General features: G+C 40.5%; 2 protein-coding genes across 9 annotated transcripts in view; one reads left to right on the forward strand and one right to left on the reverse strand.

Annotated features, from left to right (window-relative positions):
* Positions 1-19,681, forward strand: part of MIPOL1 (mirror-image polydactyly 1) — a 521,065-nt gene that overhangs the window by 258,102 nt on the left and 243,282 nt on the right. The window lies entirely within an intron of this gene.
* Positions 8,767-9,703, reverse strand: LOC119530939 (UDP-GalNAc:beta-1,3-N-acetylgalactosaminyltransferase 2-like). Its single transcript, XM_037831599.1, has one exon. The coding sequence runs from the start codon at positions 9,487-9,489 to the stop codon at positions 8,767-8,769; it is 723 nt and encodes a 240-aa protein (XP_037687527.1). The 5' UTR covers positions 9,490-9,703.

A 19,681-nucleotide genomic window follows, 5' to 3' on the forward strand; every position in this document is an offset into this window, starting at 1 on the left:
ATACTATTTCCTGAACTCTGCTTTGTGTTTTAAAATAGTATAAGAAACATCTCTGTCCTTCTGTGCAATAACTGCCAACTTAACATTTAGGTTATACTGTTGTTTGTTTATGGATTCTGAGAAAATCCATTGAAGTTTACTTAAGAACCAACTCATTACAATGGTATTATTTACTGAATTTTGTTTTCCTGACCATCAGCTAACTGCAGGGTTCAGCATTACAAGGTTATAACTGTTCAAAAAAGATTGAAATACCACGTCCTAGTAGTTGCATGAACCAGAAAATTAAGTCATCATCTTAAAAATAAATATGTTTGCAGCATTGAAGAGATTACAGAAATGAATAAGCTAGATCAGTCTCCTTTTATGTGACCATTTTATAATCTTTATTTTAATCATTTGTTAGAAAATATTCTACATTTTTATTTCCTTCTGGTGACTCATAATAAGCTACAGAGATGCAATACTTTCTGAATTCATATCAAAACAAAAAATTCAGGAAAGTTTTAAAATGTTCACTTCTATTAAATTTGAAGAGACAGCATTGTTAATGAACTGTAAATCTAATGAACTCTAAAATTGTAATGTGAAATCACTTTGATCTCACAAGAGATTTTAGATGACCATCTTATACAATGACATCTGGAAACTAGAAAAATACAAACGCAGTATTAATACAAAGATATTTCTCACAACTTTTAATGAATTAAGTATAATTATGAATCCATATAATTAATAATTATTAGTATAATTAACAAGTCATAAATTAGATGTGAGGTATACTACTTGGTGTTTGGATTGCCTTTTGTACTTGTTAGGCTTATGAACTATTCCTGATTGATAAGCTGTGGTGGCTAGAGTGTTTCTTTGTAGAGCAGCATATACTACTGAAATCAAAAGACCATGTAGCTTCTGCTTTTGGCCCTCCTCCATTTTTTTTGGCAACCTGTTGAGCTTACCTCCTTGGGCTTACTGTCCTCCCTTTCCCTTCATTATTCCTAAACAAAGTGGCAGAGTACACAGCTGGTAGGATGCACAGCCAGAGAATTAAGATGCTAGGAGAAGAGATCAGAGAGGGATGGGTCGCACAGATAGTTGATAAGTTAGTTTTATCTGGCTTTTGTGTTCAGGGAAAGGTTAGTTGCATTTAAAGGACTAAAATGGAGCAGACGTTTGGGATGTACTGAATTTTTCTCTCTTTTAGTCCCTTACACTATTACCAGTTCAAATGTTAGGGATCATTTGTAAATATGTTCAAATTAAAATCCAGAAAAGGTGATATTTCATAGCTCATCACTTTGTTAGACTCAGTAAACACATTTGTCAGTCAGCAGTTTCTAGTTATTAGGTGCTAATTAAAGACCATTAATAGAGGCCCTACACTTTAATTTACTAATGAATATCAGTTTTCCTAGTGTGCAAATCCTGGGGGAGAAAGTTCCATTGCTGTGGAAGTGTGCAGGAATTTCTGTACATAATGTCATTTCCTCTTAAATATTATTCAGAGAAATCATCAAGAATACAGATATTAGAAGATATGTTGAACAATTTATAGGAAATTGGGAGGGAAAAAAAATTTGCTTTGGGTGTTAAGCCAGTTTGGAGCAAATGAAAATTTATCTTGACCAGTCAGTTAATCAGTTTCTGTACTGCAGGAACCTTTTCCATGTAGGAAAAAAAATTCTTTTGGTCCCTTGAAAAACGAGAGTCTTCTCACCATGGTGGAATAACTATACCAGACTTTCCATCCTGCTAAAAACAACTAAAAAACTTGGCAAAATATATGAAAAACAGGCTGCATAGGAATGTACAGAAGTAAGCCTGACAATTGCTGAGGTTATACATGTAGGCAGTCTTGCTGACTCAGGGAGGTGCAGCCCAGGCAGGAGAAATTTAAGTTTGCTTTAAGGAAGGAGAAACTTAAGTTTGGATATTTGAAGCAGCTGGCATTTGCAAGAGATACTAAATGAGAGGAAGCTATGTGTGTGGGGTGGGGACAGGCAGCAGAAATCTGCATGTTAATTCACTTTCAGTGCTTGGCCAAGGACTGTGCTATTTATGTACAGGGTTTGATAGCACATGGTTTAGAAGAAATTCTCTACTGCAGGGCTGAGAGCTAAATGGAAACATTGCACTTCTGATCTAACCAGAGCAGAGAGTAGAGAAACCTTGCTGAGCACCTGAGACATTCATAACTCTTTTCAGCCCTTTGTTATTTGTTCCTAGTATTTGTGTGGTATTCCTATTAATTATAGTCCCTAATATGCAATAGGTAGATTTTTTCCCATATACCTTTCTGTTGTCAACTCTCTGTACTACTGTCGTACCACAGAAGTATATCATGCAAGCACCTATGTAAATTTGTAGTTCTGATCTGTGTGATACATGCCTTTAACCAATCCCTTTCAATCCTATTCACTTCACAGCACTAATACTTATAATCCCATTAGCAAACAGCATCACCTGTACCCATTCCCATACCTTTGAATTCACCATCATTAACATACCTGGACATATTAGATTATCATTCCTCCTCACTAGCTTCTATCACTAGGTCCCCAATATTCTACATTATAAGACATTGATTTTACATTGTTCAGGGAGTTCAGAGAAGTGGTAACATATACTGTCTCTTCTTTTGTGTCTGTCTGATTTCACTCAGCTTTGTATCTTCAAGGTTCATCCATGTTGCATATGTTTCAGGACCTTGTTCCTTCTTACTGCTGCATGGTATTCCATCATATATATATACCACATTTTGTTTATCCACTTATCTGTTGAAGGACACTTGGACTGTTTCTATCTCTTGGCAATTGTGAACAGTGCTGCTGTGAACATTGGTGTACAAATGTCTGTTCATGTCAGTGCTTTCAAATCTTCTGGGTATGTATCCAGAAGTGGCATTGCCAGATTTTCTGAGAAACCACCAAACTGTCTTCCACAGTGGCTGTACCATTATACATTCCCACCAGCAATGAATAAGAGTTCCAATTTCTCCACATCCTCTCCAGCATTTATTGTTTTCCTATTTGTTTAGTGGCAGCCATTCTTATTGGTGTGAGATGATATCTCATTGTGGTTTTGATTTGCATTTCCTTAATAGGTAGTGAAGATGAATTTTTTTTCATGTGTTTTTAGCCATTTGTATTTCCTCTTTGGAAAAATATGTTTTCATATTTTTTGCCCATTTTATAATCAGGATTCCTCCCTTTGTTTTTCAAAAGGATGGAGGAAGAATGCTGATTGAGCATTCTTTTGGCATTAACCTGCTGGGGGAAGTAGAGGCCTCATTCCCCAAGTTGTTTGTGGCTCTGTTTTTCTGGGGAGGGGGATTTGTGCAGCGCAAACCCCTATGCAAATGAGGCATACTTCTCAAGGAGCTCGAAAATGGCCTTTAATTGTTTTGGCCCTCCTTTGCAGTGCTTTGCCTTGCACCCAGCGGTACCAATCAGGGCACACGCTTGAAGCATATTTTCGAGTTATATGCTGCTCCCGTAGGAGGGGGCCTTTCACCCGTAAGGGTGGGTAGCAGTTAGTTACTCTGGATTTATACCTTGGTCAGCGAAGTGAAGCTGGTGATAGTGCACTTGAATAGGTTTGCCTAGGGCAGAATCAATTTGGTCCTTTACTAGCTGTATTATTCTTTTGATGGCCCAAGGTGCAAAGGATATTATAAGGAGTATGGTTATTAAGGGGCCTAGTATAGGGAGGAGGTAAGGAAGGATTCCGTCGAACCCCCAGGAGGCACCTCCTTGGGTTTCCCGTTCACGTTTGCAGTTTGCAATTCCTTCCCTAAGTTTGGTCATGGAATCTCTAACTACGCCAGAATGGTCAGCGTAAAAGCAACATTCCTCACCTAGTGCAGCACAAAGCCCTCCTTGCTTAAGGAAAAGTAGATCTAAGCCTCTCCTGTTTTGGAGAACAACCTCCGATAAAGATGTAAGGGATTCCTCAAGATGGGTGATGGAGGTTTCAATGCGGGCCAAATCTTCGTCTATAGCAGCTCTTAGGTGGGAGAAGCCTTGGCGTTGGAGAATGATAGAGGCAGTTCCGGTGCCTAGGCCAGCAATACCTAAAAGAGAGGCAATAGTGACAGCCGTGACAAGTTCTCTTTTGTTTCTTAGCATGGTTGGAGGCTGCGCGTCCCAGTGTTGATAAAGGTCATTTTCTTCATGGTAGAGGACACGGGGCAGCACAGCCACTAAGAGGCACATTTCCTTTGTTTCATTGAGGGCTCTTGCTGAAATGCAAGGAGTAAGTCCCGTGGAAGAGCACAGCCATTTTGCCCCTGTTGGGGGAATATAGAATTTACCTTGAGATGGAAAGGACGGCTGTGCACAGACCTTTTTTAAGGAGGGGGAAACGTTACCAATACAATGCCCAGAGTGGATAACGGATTGCATGGTGAGGCCGATTTTTGTTGTATTCCAAGGACATTGGGGAGGATTGTCTTCGTTAGAAATATTAAATGAGGTATTAAGGGCTACAGCGTCATAAAAAGGGGGGTTGACAGAGAAACATAGCCAACAACTGCGAGTAAGGTCAGGCTGGGAGGAGTTTAGGGAGAGAAAGGTGGCTTGGAGCACTGTCCAAAGTGAGTTATAGATTGGCTTAAGCTCTATGGAAGAGCTTGAGGGTGACAATGTTGGGTTGGTAGTAGAGGAAGAAGCAGCTAAGATGGTAGTAGAGGAATAATTGGCGGGTTTGCGAGGAGGGGTAGTTGGGGGCAGGGGAGCGAGCACTACATTTGGCCCAATGGCGAATGGTTTTTGCTGTACCGCTTCCTTTTTTATTATGATAAGACTCCCTGGGTCGACTCCTTCCAAATAGACTCTGAAGCCCCAGGTTCGACCGATTAGCCAGGAGGGATCAGTAGGGAGCTGTACGGTGAGATTTAGTTTTTGACAATTATATTTATCGTAATAAGGATTGATGGAATGGTCACGGGGCTTGCAGCCAAAAGGGGCCCATTTTAAAGTTAGGTAATGATCAGGGGCGTAAGGCTTCCAAGTAGTGGCTAATGTTTCACACCCCCAGTATGCACAGTAGTATTGGTTGGGAGCATTGCAGTACTGTTTCCCGGGGTTTGAGGATGGGCACATGTAATATTGGGCCTGGTTAAGGCAAGGTGTGCCCTCCGGGAACAGGATTAGGTCACAGGCGTAAACAACGAAGGAAGAACGTCCTGCGGTAACGTGGGTTTGCACAATCTTGGAATCTTCCCATCGTGCCAAGGTCCATTTCCAAGGCTGGTGGGGATTGGGACTGTGGATAGCGGTACCTGGGTCATTAAGCACACCCTGCAGGAGAAAATGTAAGGTGGCAACCTTAAATGGCAGTAGGCTTAACAAGGCCATACTAATAGGGGTTATAGGTTTCTTCTGTTAAGGAAAGCAAGCTAGCAGAGTGATGCACCCTACAACGCACAAGTACGTTATAGCAAGCAGGATTTTTTCTAACGGGTTCCAATATTTTGGGGCAACGGCTGCCAATCCGGCTGCAAACAGCAAGGCCAGAGAGCCAATTAGTAAGAGCCAGTAGTTCATGTGGCCTTAGTGATGGGGCAAACCTGTAAGTTGGGCTTCTCTTGGTTGCCGGCTGCACGTAGGTTGGGCGTGTTCTGGGCAGGCTACAGCAAAGTTGGCGACGTGCTGGAAGAGAGAAAGAAAAATTTTTTCTCAGGGAGGGGTTTGTTCCCTGGAAAGGTTATTGTTAAAGGGAAGGGGGGATTTTGGGGCTTGTTCTGACAGTGGAGGACTAACATGTCTAATTAGTCTTTCTGGAAGCCAGCGAGGACCCTCTTTTTCTTGGTCATATATGCAAGCAGAGCCTAGTCCCCAGATGATAACGGGGTCGGGCCCGTTCCATTTTGATGTTGAGGGGTCGCGCCACATAACGGTGGCTTGCTGCGTTTGTGTTTTGGGATGCCAGTGTCTATCAGCTGCAGAGTGTCCTTCATTATCCAGAGTTAGGAAGTTAAGAACAAAAAGAGCATGATGTAAAAGATCTCGGGGGCGTTGTTTTGTGAGATTGAGAGTGCTGTCAGCTAGACGGCACAGGGCATTTTTTAGGGTGCGATGTGCTCGTTCTACTACTCCTTGGCCCTGGGGGTTATATGGTATTCCTGTAGTATGCTTGATTTGTAATTGTTGACAGAAGGTTTGAAAATTTTTGCCAGTGTATCCAGGTCCATTGTCTGTTTTAATGAGCTTAGGGTGGCCTAAGATGGTGAAACAATGTAGTAAATGAGAGATAACGTGTTTTGAAGCTTCTCCTGATTGTAGGCTAGCTTGAATGAATCCACTATATGTGTCAACACAAACATGAATATATTTGAGTTGCCCAAAACTGGCAAAGTGGGTGACATCCATTTGCCAGATTTCATTTGGGATGAGTCCTTTTGGATTGACTCCCAAGTGAGGGACTGGCAATTGGGTTACACAATTTTTGCAGGTTTTAACAATTTCCCTTGCTTATTCTCTTGTAATATTGAATTTTAGGCGGAGAGTGTTTGCATTTAGGTGGTGTTGAGCGTGGGCTTGGGAAGCTAAGGTTAGAGAATCGCAGAGATTGGGGCATATTAACTGAGTGGCAGCGTCTGCTAGCGCATTGCCTTCTGCAAGAGGACCCGGTAGATTTTGATGGGCACGGAGGTACCCCACGAAGAAGGGGTGCTGTCGTTTGAGAATTAGTTTTTGTAGCTGTGAGAATAAGGGGACTGCATTGGAGGAAGGTTTGATAAATGGAGTTGTCTCTAATAGCGGTATAGACTGGGCTATGTATGCGCTATCAGTGTATAAATTAAAAGGTTGGTTTTGAAGGTGGGAAAAAACCTGCAGGACTGCATAGAGCTCGACAAGTTGAGCTGAAGTATAGGGAGAGCGCATGGAAAATGCTTGACCCTGGATGACGTATGCTGCTGTCCCATTTGCTGAACCATCAGTAAAGACTAAGGTAGCAGAGTCTATGGGTTTTGCTTTAGTGACCTTTGGGAAGGTGAATTGATGGATTTTGGCGAACTGAATTAATGGATCGCCGGGGTAATGGTTATCAATATTGCCTGGAAACGAAGAGCATGCAATAGCCCACTCGTCATCGGTTTGGGAGAGCCAATGGATTTGATCTTGAGTGTACGGGACGATAAGGGAATCGGGGTCTTTTCCAAACAATTGGCGACTAGTTTGTCGGCCTTTAATTATGAGGGCAGCTATAAGAGAAATGTATGGCGAGAGCACTTTTGATGGAGTAGCGGGGAGGTGAACCCAGAGCAATGGGTGGCCTCGCCCATTTGGCTGTTTTAAATTGGATTGCCAGAAAACTCCTGTAGGTGTGTGAGTTGTAGCAAGAATTATAAAGATTAAAGGTTGGTGGTAATTTATTTGATAGCAAGTTTGACTTTGGATAGCTTGATTTATGATGGTAAGCGCTTGCATTGCCTCTGGAGTTACGCTTCAGGGAGAGGAGGGGTTTGCATCTCCCTTTAAGATATTATTGAGCGGCAGAAGAGTTTCAGTGGGCAGTTTTAGGTAGGGGCGAAGCCATTGAATGTCCCCTAAAAGTTTTTGGAAGTCATTTAGTGTTAATAGATGGGAGGTTCGCAGTTGAATGCGGGGTGTTAAAACTTGCTGGTGCCAAAGCTCGAACCCCAGATAGGAAAAGGGGTCCGAAGTTTGTACCTTGTCAGGAGCTATTTGAAGACCTCTTGCTGTTAAATTTTTTAGAAGGTCTTGAAAACAAGAGTGTAAGTTGGACATGTTTGGTCCTGCTAATAGGATATCATCCATGTAATGAAGGATGTAGATTTGTGGCCATAGGTGCCTGATGGGGTTAACAGCGTCTGCAACAAACTTTTGGCATAAAGTTGGACTATTGGCCATACCTTGTGGCAGGACCTTCCATTGAAATCGGGGCATAGGGCCTTGAAAGTTGATTTGAGGAACACTAAAGGCGAAATGTTGCCTGTCTTCCGGGTGAAGCGGTATGGAAAAAAAAACAATCCTTTAAATCTATAACTATTTTGTGAAAACCGATAGGGATAGCAACTGGTGAAGGGAGACCAGGTTGTAGCACCCCCATGGGCACCATTGCTTTGTTCACAGCTCATAAATCCTGTAACAGTCTCCACTTGCCTGACCTTTTTTTTATTACAAAAATGGGAGTGTTCCAAGGGGACTGAGTAGGCTCAATATGTCTGGCGTTAAGTTGTTTGTGTACTAACTCTATCGCCGCTAGGGTTTTTTCCTGAGTCAGGGGCCATTGATCAACCCATACTGGTTCTATGGATTTCCAGGAGATTTTTTCAGCATGGGATACAGGGATGTCAACGGCCATCAGGCTAAATTTTGGGAGAGCCCGAGTCCTGTTCTAGCTGTATTAGGTGTTATAGAGATGGGCTGTCTTATTCCTTGATTAGCTTTGCCAGGGAGAAAGTTCATTTTGAGCATTTGAGCAGTAACTGTATCACTAGGGCTGCACATAAAAACTTTCATTTGGGCTAAGACATCTCTACCCCAGAGATTAACGGGGAGATGGGGAATTATATATGGTATAACTGTACCAGTGTTGCCTTCTTCATCTTCCCAAGTTAGGGTTTGTGAGCTTTGTAGGGGATTTGTAGCTTGTCCTATTCCCTGTAAGTGGGTGGCAGCGGCCGTGAGAGGCCAGGATTTTGGCCAGTGGTTTGAGGATATAACTGTGGAATCGGCCCCTGTGTCTAAGATTCCTTCAAATAGCTTGCCATTAAGTTTTAGTTTTAAGGTGGGCCGATTATGGGATATTGGTTGCGCCCAAAAGATGTCGGAGGATCCAGGGCCCTCTGTGGGGCGCTGGAGTTTTTTGAAGTTGGAGTTGACATGCTGAATGGGGAGTATTACAAGTTGTGCTATTCGAGTGCCAGAGGGAATAGGGATAATATTGTTCACTGAAGAGGGCCTCCTCCTGTTCTGCCTGATAAAGCTTGACTGTGATGTTCCTCTGGAAACCCACATCATTGGCATCATAGAACACTCCAAGACTAGTAACAACGATAGGATAGAGAACTCGGAAGCTCACACTGACAACTTGGTCCTCAGAGAGCCCTGATGAAGCGTCTTCAGAAAGACTGAATGCCTCGATTTCCTGATTCAAAACTGGATTTGTGATGTTGAGTAGTTTGCAGGAATAAGGGTCTTCCCTATCTTCCACAGGCACTTCACAGCCATGAGCACCTATTATGAACTTCACAAGCACACGTTGATTTAATGCTGGATGTTGTATCAAACGCTTTAACCAGGTGCTTCTTATCACATTTCGAAGTTCATGGTTATTGCGAGCTGATAACACACCAACTACCAAATCATAGTGATGAGATTTCCACTGAGGAAATAAGGCCAATTGATCTGCCGGGCCGGCCCCAGAGACGCGGACGGGCGGCGGGGAGCGCAGCCGCAGCCAGAGGTGCAGCGCAGCCCCGAGCACACACGGGCACAGCAGCACCAGCCAGTTTCGCATTGGCCGCCAGCGCGGGCTCCACCTCGCTCTCCCACCGTGCGCCGGGCTCTCCCGCGTCCCGACGGAGAGGGAGGGGTCTTGGAAGTGAGAAGGAGGACGCCCGAAGACTGAGGGGTGGCGGCCTAAGTCCGCGCTATCACCGTGGCGACGCCCGCTTCGCAGACGGTGCGATGAAGGGTCCGCGAGCTCCCAGCCGGGCGCTTCAGGTTTCTCACCGCGGGCGGTAGCGCCTTAATCATTCACTGCCTTTTTTAATTTTTCTAAATATTTTAAACTGAGTTTTTTATATTTAGCTGTTGGGGTAGTACTAGCTTCCTCTTGCTCCTCTTCATCAGAACTGGGGGGGTTTGATTGTTCCTCTTCCTCGCTTTCGCTACTAGAAGCGCCATTTTGGGAGCTAGCGGCGCCATTTTGGGTGTCAGCGGAAGAGTTTTGGGTCTGACTACGTGTAACTGGAAAGGCGTAGGTGTGGTGAGTGTAATGGGGACATGGTGAGTGGGCATTTTCCGGGAGTGCAAGGGCAGCAATGCTTTGAGTTGCCAACCGGAGGTCGGCGAGCAAATTGGCGGCTCGCAGCCGCTCTTGATTAAAGGTTTCTTTAAAATTATCGGCGTGTAGCTGGAGATTTTCTGCGGCCTCTTCTAGCGCATGGAACTGAGGCAGGGACGTAACTGGATAAAAATGAGGATGTGGTTTTGGAAGACTGGGTGCGGTTGGAAAATCTGGTGTATAAGGGGGAGGCCGAAATGCAGGAAGGACAGTCTCCTCCGAAGGGGGAGGGGTTTTTACTTCTGTTTCGATTAGGTGGGGCGATAATCTGGCTTGATTAACTGGGGTGCCTGGTCTATTTTCATCTTGGAGCTGTTCAGGCATATCAATAGTAATCGAACCGCAGACTGAGGCGGGGCAAGAGTGCTGTCTCAAAGCTACCTCTCCCTTTTTGCAGAGGTCTTGAATGTCTGGGGCTGAAGAATGGACTTTTAAAATTTCATGAATTAGACTCCAATAAGTGAAAGCAGTGACCGGGACCCTTTCAGGACCGAAGGTTTGGTAGTAGTCTTTTAAGCAATCACCGACCCTTTGCCAGCATCGCTGGTCTATGGTACCCTCCTGGGGGAACCAAGGGCAGGTTTTTAGTAGGAAATCAAAGAAGCGTGTGAGATCTTTTTTCTTAACTCTAGTTCCCCGTGTCTTGAGCGATTGTTTGACCTGACTAACCTGTAATTCGTGTTGGGAAGTTGCTTGTCCCATGGTGGGGACGGGGGCCTACCTTTTTCTTTTCCTTTTCGCCGGCGCTGGTTGACTGCTGAACGGATCTGTCTCACTAGCGAGTTTCTTCGTGGCGATCCCGGGTGCAGTGAGTGTGAGAGCTCTCTTCTTTAGCGCGGCGTTCTATCCTTCACAAGGCTCGAGCCCCACGTTGGGCGCCAGTTGTCCCGGCCCGCGGGACGATCAACGGAAGCTCCAAGTCCTGTGAAGGAAGAATGGTATGGGACAAGAGACACGAGGAATGACAGCAAGACAGGTTTCTGATCAAGCTGCAAAATTTTATTGAGGAGGCTGAGCATATATACTCTAGGGTAGGATGGGGGTGGCTAGTAAGGACGGGTGGCGATCTAGGATTGGCTGCTGCTGTTGCTAGGGTGGAAGGCAGATGTAGGGGGATTGGCGGTTGCTGTTGCTGGGGTGGAAGGCAGATGTATGGTTAGTGCTTTTGGCGCCAACCGCTTCCGTAAAGAAGGCGGAGGGCAACCCAAGCTGTTGTTGCATCAGCCCTGGCGGCCATGTTTCTGGCATTGCTGAAAAGTGGACTTCATGCATGCTACCTTAATCGCCCACAACACAGGATGTTTGTACTACTGTTGAGTTGTAGGATTTCTTTATATATGCAGGTATCAGTCTCTTATCAGATATATGGTTTCTAAATACTTTCTCCCGTTGAATTGGCTGCCTCTTCACTTCTTTGACAAAGTTTTTTGAGGAACAGAAGCTTTTGATTTTGAGGAGTTCCCATTTATCTGTTTTTTTCCTTTGTTGCTTGTGTTTTGGATGTAAGGTCTAAGAAGCTACCTCCTGTTACTAGGTCCTGAAGATATTTCCCTACATTATTTTCTAAGAGTTTTCTTGTGCTGTCTCTTATATTGAGGTCTTTGATCCACTTTGAGTTAATTTTTGTATTGGGTGTGAGGTAGGGTCATCTTTCATTGTTTTGGTTATGGCTATCCAGTTCTCCCAGCCCCGTTTGTTGAAGAGACTGTTCTGTCCCAGTTCTTTAGATTTGTGGGCCTTATCAAAAATCATTGACCATAGATCTGGGGGTCTATTTCCGAATTCTCAATTTGATTCCATTGATAAGTGTGTCCATCTTTGTGCCAATACCATGCTGTTTTGACAACTGTGGCTTCATGGTAGGCTTCAAAGTCTGGAAGCCTTCTCCCACTTCATTCTTCTTTTTTAGGATGTTTTTGGCAATTCGAGGCCCTTTTCCCTTCTAAATAAATTTGGTAACTAACTTTTCCAAGTCTGCAAAGTAGGTTGTTGGAAGTTTGATTGGAATTGTGTTGAATCTGTAAATCAGTTTGGGTAAAATTGACACCTTCACAACATTTAGTCTTCCTGTCCATGAATGTGGAATATTTTTCCACCTATTTTGTTCCTTTTTTATTTCTTTTAGTAATGTTTTGTAATTTTCTGTGTATAGGTCTTAATGTCCTAGGTTAAGTTTATTCCTAGGTACTTGATTTTTTTAGTTGCTGTTAAATGGAATTTTTAGATTTAATTCCAATTAGATCATTACTAGTGTATAGGAACATTCTGACTTATGTGCATTAATCTATATCCCACCACTCTGCTGAATTTGTTTATTAGCTCAAGTAGCTTTGTGCTTGAATTTTCAGGATTTTCTAAATAAAATGTATTATCACCTGCAAATAATGACAGTTTTACTTCTTCCTTTCCAGTTTGGATACCTTTTATTTGCTTGTCTTGGCAGATTGCCCTGGCTAAAACAATGTTGAATAATAGTGGTGACAGTGCTCATTCTTTTCTCATTCCTGATCTTAGAGGGAACGGTTTCAGCCTCTCACTGTTTAGTACTATGCTGGTTGTGGGTTTTTCATATATGCCCTTTGTAAATTGAAGAAGGTTCCCTCAATTCCTACCTTTTGAAGTGTTTTTATAAAAAGGGTTGTTGAATTTTGTCAAATGCTTTTTCAGCATCTCTCAAGATGATCATTTGATTTCTCCCTTTTAATTTTTTAATGTATTGAATTACATTAATTGATTTTCTTATGTTGGACCATCCTTGCATGCCAGGAATGAATCCCACTTGGTCCTGGTGTATATTTCTTTTAATGTGCCTTTGGATTCAATTTGGAAGTATTTTGTTTATGATTTTTGCATCTGTATTCATTAGGGAGATTGGCTTATTATTTTCCTTTTTTTGTAGTATCTTTATCTGGTTTTGATATCACAGTGATACTCACTTCATAAAATGAGTTTGGTAGTGTCCCTTTTTCTTCGGTTTTTTGAAACAATTTGAGCAGGAATGGTGGCAATTCCTTTTTGATAAGTTTGGTAAAATTCCCTTGTGAAGCCATCTGGCCCTGGGCTTTTATTTATAGGTAGATTTTTGATGACTGATTGAATTTCTTTCCTTGTGATTGGTTTGTTGAGGCTTCTGTTTCTTCTTGGCTCAGCCTAGATTGTTCATCTGTTTCCAGGAAATTGTTCATTTCCTTTAAATTGTCAAGCTTGTCAGCAAACAATTGTTCATACCATCCTCTTGTTTTTTCTCCCCCCCTTCGAGATCCATAGTAGTTATCCCCTTCCTATTTCTGATTCTGCTTATTTGGGTCCTCTCTCTTTTTGACTTTGTCATTTAGCTAAGGGTTTGTTAATCTTGTTGATCTTCTCAAAGAACCAACTTTTGGTTTTATATTCTCTCTCTCTCTCTTTTTTTTTTTGTTCACGTCATTTATTTCTGCTTTAATCTTTGTTGTTTCTTTTCTTCTACCTGCTTTGGGGTTAGTTTGGTGATCATTCTCTAGCTTCTTCAGTTGTTTGGTTAGGTCTTTGGCTTTGACTCTTTCTTGCTTTTTTGATATATGCATTTAGAGCTATAAATTTCCCTCTCAGCACCGCTTTTGCTGCATCCCACAGGTTTTGTTATGTTATGTTCTAATTTCATTCGTCTCTAGATATTTACCAATTTCTCTTGCAATTTCTTCTTTCACACATTAGTTGATTCGGAGTGTGTAGTTTATCCTCCATATATTTGTGACAGATCTGGTTCTTTGGTTGTTACTGATTTCTAGTTGCATTCCATTATGGTCAGGGAATCTGCTTTGAATTATTTCAATATTTTAAATTTGTTAAGTCTTCTTTTGTTTCACAGCATATGATCTATCCTTGAGAATGTTCCATGGGTACTAGAGAAGGATGTTTATCCTGGTACTTTGGGATGTAATGATCTATATATGTCTGTTAAGTCTAATTCTTTTGTCATATTATTTAGGTTCTCAGTTTCCTTATTGGTCCTCTGTCTTGTTGTTCTGTCTATAGAAGACAGTGGTGTATTGAAGTCTCCCACTATTATTGTAGATATATCTATTACTCCCTTCAGTTTAGCCAGTGTTTGTTTCGTGTATTTTGGGGCTCCTTGATAAGGTACATAAACATTTATAATTGTTATTTCTTCTTGATGAATTGTCCCTTTTATTAATATATAGTGCCCTTCTTTGTCTTTTATGACACCTTTGCATTTAAAGTCTGTTTTCTCTGATATTAGTATAACTACCCCAGCTTTCTTTTGGTTGCAGCTTACATACAATATTTTTTTTCCATCTTTTCACTTTCAGTCACTTTGTGTTGCAGAGTCTAAGATGAGTCTCTTGTAAACAGTATATCAATGAGTCATACTTTTTAATTCATTCTACCAGTCTGTATCTTTTAATTGGAGAATTTAGTGCATTCACATCCAAAGTTATTGCTGTGAAGAGACTTCTTGAACCAGCCATCTTTTCCTTTGGTTTTTAGTTGTTAGATCTTTTTTTGCCTGTGTTTTTTTTTTTTTTTTTTCCTTCAAATTCCCCTTACTAATACTTTTCAGTTCTGTGCCCTTCTCCAGATCTCCCTTTCCTTTCTTTTCCTCTCAGCTGGCAGAGCTCCCTTTAGTATCTTTTTCAGGGCACGTCTCTTGATAAGAAATTTTCTCAGCATTCATTTTTCTGTGAAAATTTTAAGCTTTCCCGCGATTTTGAAGGAGAGCTTTGCTGGATACAGAATTCTTGGGTGGCAATTTTTCTCTTTCAGAATCTTAAGTATGTCATACCACTGCCTTCTTGCCTCCATGGTGCCCACTGCATAGTCATAACTTAATCTTATGTTGTTTTCCTTGTATGTGGTGAATGACTTCTCTCTTGCTGCTTCAGAACTTTCTCCTTCTCTTCAGCATTTGACAATCTAATCAGTATATTATCTCGGGGGAGATTTATTTGGATTTATTCTATTTAGTGTTTGTTGGGCATCTTTGATTTGCATATTTATATCATTTAGAAGTGTTGGGAAGTTTTCCCCAACTATGTCTTGAAACACTATTCCTAGCATTTTACCCTTCTCTTCTCTTTCTGGGACACCAATGATTCTTATATTTGTTCTCTTCATGTTGTCCATCATTTTCTCTGAGATCCATTTCAAATTTTTTGATTTTTTTCACCTTTTGTCCTTTTGTGCATTCACATTTGATTGCCTTGTCTTCTAGTTCACCTGTTGTTTCTTCTGCCTCTTCAAATCTGCTATTGTGTGTCTCTAGTATGTTTTAAATTTGATCCACAGTGTCTTTTATTTCCATAAGGTCTGTTATTTTTTTAATTTACTCTTTGAAATTCTTCTTTATGCTCTTGTAGCAAATTCTTGATTTCTTTTGTCTTTAGCCATCTCATTGAAGCTGTTTTAGAGATTTATTTGTACTTCTTTAATTGCTCTAAATTTTAGGCCTCTTCTGGCTTTTTAATTTGTTCATTTGGCTTGTCCATATGTTCTGTATTCTTCATGTGCTTTGTTATTTTCTGTTTGCTTTGGCACATTTGCTTGTCTTGATAAGGTTGTTTGGGAAAATTCAGGATTATTTGAGCATTATATTTAATTTGGGAGAGCTACAGCTTGCTGGAGTGCAGTTTCCCAATCCTGTCATCAGGTGGCACTCTTGAGCTACAGCTTTCTGGGGTACAGTTTCCCTATCCTACTTGCAGGTGGCACTTTCAAGTCTGTCTGCCTTGAACTTCTCCTCTGGGGTAGGCAGAGTCCAAACCGGGTGGGGATCAAACAGTGCACCAGTTTTCCGTGTGTGCTGAGGACTGCCTGCCCTGGGGCTGTGACGTGGGCTTTCGGAAGTTCAGCAGGGAGTCCACTGAAGGGCGCCCTGCAGATCAAATGTGCCCAGCTCCCTGCCTGCTGTGCGCTTGCAAGTCCCTGGGGTGTGGGAGGGACTCCTGATGAGCTGGTATGGTGTCCTCTCCTATCCCTACCTCTCGCTGTTTCACCCCCTGGACTTCTATTTGGGGAGAGCCAGCACTGCCTCCTGGGTTCTCTCTTGGGAAGTTCCGGCCATCTAGCTATGGGAAATCACCTCCCCATCTAACCGCCAAGGTAGGTTCATAGGGGTGGCGAGCCACTGCTCACTCCCTTGCCTGGCATCCATCTCACTGCTGCCCAGCCGGGAAGCAGTCCCAGCCAAAACAATAACAACAACAGCAATAAAAAACCACTCACCTGTCCCTCCAGTCACTTTCTCGCTTTTTGTCCATGTCCACTGTGGTCCCAGGCATCCTCTGGCTCCTCTCTAGTTTCTTTCATGGAGGAGAAGCCCATTCCACCTCACCTACTTTATCATCTTCTCAGAAGTTCTCCTGTAGAGTTCTCACATTTGGTATTTATATTTTATATAAAGAGGTAAAACATTAACCCTAGGAAGACTGTAATAAATTAGGATTGTGTAATTTAATTCCTGGAGCAACCACCAAAAATTAATACAAAATGACATAGCTGAAAAGGCGATGATGTAAGAATTAAAATGGAATACTAAACTATATTCAGTTAACTTAAACAATATAGGAAAAGAAAAACAAAGCAACAACAACATTAGATGGGGCATTTTAATAAGATGGTAGATCTAAGCCCAATTGTATCAATAATTACATTAAATGTAAATCAACTAAATACTCCAATTAAAAGCAGATAAGAAGCATACTTCATACAACAAGAAGCAGAGAAGCTGAAATTAAAAGGATGGAAAAGATGTAATATGGAAATAATAAAGCTGCTATGGCTATATTAATATCAGACAAATTTGGTTTTATGGTGAGGAGTAGTACCACAGATAAAAGGGGACATTTCATTAGGAAGACATAAAAATCCCAAATTTTTATATTCATAAGAACAGATCTGAAGCAAAAATTGACAGAATTAAGGGGAGAAATATACAGTTTAACAATCTTAGTTGGAGATGTCAGTCTGGTCTCTGAAATTAATAGAATATTTAGACAAAATTCAATAAGGTTATAGAAGTCTCAATAACTACAGAATCACATTCTTTGCAAGTTCACATGAAAATTTAAAAAGAGTGTATGCTGAGTCATGAAATGAGTCACAGAGTATTTCAAAAGATTGGAATCATGAGGAGTATATTTCTGTTCAGATGGGAAATTAACAAGCATAAGATATCTAGACAATCCCTGAATATTTGGGAATTAGTGCCCTTTTATCTCTGTTTAAAGAATTCAAGTGCCAATGAAAATAAGAAGGAAAATTACAAAAATATTACAAACTTACAAAATGCAATGTATCAAAATTATGGGATCCAGCTAAAACAGTGTTTCTAGGGAAATTTATATAGCTTTAAATGCTTACTTCTGAAAACTATTCAAAATCAGTGTCGTAAGCATCCATCTTAAGAAAGGAAATCATGAGCAAACTAAACCCAAAATAATTTGAACAAGGAAATATGAAGAGAAGAGCATAAATAAATGAAATAGTAACCAAAACATTAGAGAAATATAGTAGGCCAACCCTTTTCAAGGGTTCCTTGAAAAGATTAATAAAATTGATATAGTAAAACTGATTAAGAAAAAAGAGAAAATAGAAATACCAATATTAGGAATCAAAGAGACTATAATTACAAATTCTGTAGATATTATAAGGATAATGGAATAAAATGAAAAACTTAATGATAATTAATTTGATAATCTAGTTGGACAAATTCCTTAAAACACAACTTAACAAAACTATTCAGATTTTCTATTTCGTTTTGTGTCAGTTTGGTAAGTTTTGCTTTTCAAGGCATTTGACCTTTCTCTTAGGTTTTGAGGCTTTTTGTAAACTATAAAAATTTACAACCAGTTTAAAAATTTATATGAAAATATAGAAGACATAGAAAAGCTAAAACAATCTTCTAAAAGATAAAGTTGGAGGACTCATATTACCTTATTTTAAGACTTACTCTAAAACTACCATAATCAAGATAGTGTGACTTATGCATACACAAATCAATGGAACAGTATAGAGTCCAGAAATAGATCCACTCATGTACAGTTAATTTTTTTGTTTGCAACAACTTTATTGAAATTAATTCACATACCATACCATTCACCTGTTTGAAGTGTACAATTGAATAGTGTTTACTGTTTCCACAGAATTGTTCAACTGTCACTATGATCAATTTTAGAACAGTTTTATCACCCGCATTGTATTCATTAGTAGTCATTCCTCATATCCCTCAACATCCCACCCCACTCACCCACCCCCTGCTCCATACATCCCAGATTTAGGCCACCACTGAAATGCTGTCTTTCTGCATTGATTTGCCTATTCTGGACAATTCACATAAATGGAATCATACAATATGTAGTCTGTTGCGACAGGCTTCTTTCACGTAACAATGTTTTCAAGATTCGTCCATGTTGTAGCATGTATCAGGAGTTTAATCCTTTTTATTGATGAATAATAGTTGTACAGATGTAACACATTTTGTTTATTCACTCATCAGTTGATGGACTTTGCGGTTTCCACTTTTTGACTTTTATGAATTATGCTCTTATGAGCATTTGTGTTCAAGTTTTTGCATGGACAAAAACCTCAGCTGCTACAGTAGCTTCCTATCTGGCGTTGATGTTTCTGTTCTTGACCCCAGTAACCTGTATCTCCACATAATAGCCAAAGTGACCTCTGAAATCAAATCATATCTGCTCAAAACCTCCCATGAGTAAAATCTCAGTTTTTTACAATAACCTGTAAGGTTCTGTGTGTTCTGACTGTACCTAACTGGTCTCTTCTACCACTTTCCCACTCATTTCATTTCTCTTGGGAATATATATATACATATATATATACACACACACCTATGAGTGGAATTGCTGGGTCATATGGTACCTTTATGTTGAGCATTTTTAGGTACTGCTAAACTATTTTCAAAATGACTTTGCCATTTTATATTTCCACTAACGTTATATGGAGGTTCCAATTCCACATCCTTGCCAACGCTTGTTGTTAGATGTCTTTTTAATTATAGCCATCATAGTGAATATGAAGTGGTATCTCATTGTCATAGATGCAGTCCTGGTTCACAGTGTAAATTTTATCTAGTATTAGCAATTTTGGTTATGGCATACTGTTTAGGGGCTTGTTGATAAACTGAATTATAGTGCCTAGAATTTGAACCCTATTTCTTATTAATCACGTATTGAAGTTATTTATTACTCTCTACTTCCATTTCCTTCTCTGTAAAGTGGGATAATAGTATCTAGTTCATACAGTTCATGAGAATATTACTGATTTAATACATGTAAAGTGCTTAGAACAGAACCTGGCACATACTAACTTCTCACTAAGAGTTGAGATAATACGTTAACCATATATATGTTATTCTTATTAAAAAATATGTTAATTTAAATGTTAATATCATTAGCAATCTGCGTGTTACCCTTTCTTCTGCGAGAGACCAAAACCAGGATTTTTCAAATGAATACCTCTTATGAATACAGCTAACATAATAATCTTAAACAGAATAATATTGATAATAACATAGCAAGAAAAATAAATACCTGTTATACATCTTGGTTCCTTTTATAATTAAATGTTCACTGTCATATTTACTTTGTGATTAAAATATCTCTTTAAATGATTTTTCCTGATTAAT

This window comes from Choloepus didactylus, chromosome 4 (assembly GCF_015220235.1).
Source record: "Choloepus didactylus isolate mChoDid1 chromosome 4, mChoDid1.pri, whole genome shotgun sequence".
Lineage (NCBI taxonomy): Eukaryota > Metazoa > Chordata > Mammalia > Pilosa > Megalonychidae > Choloepus > Choloepus didactylus.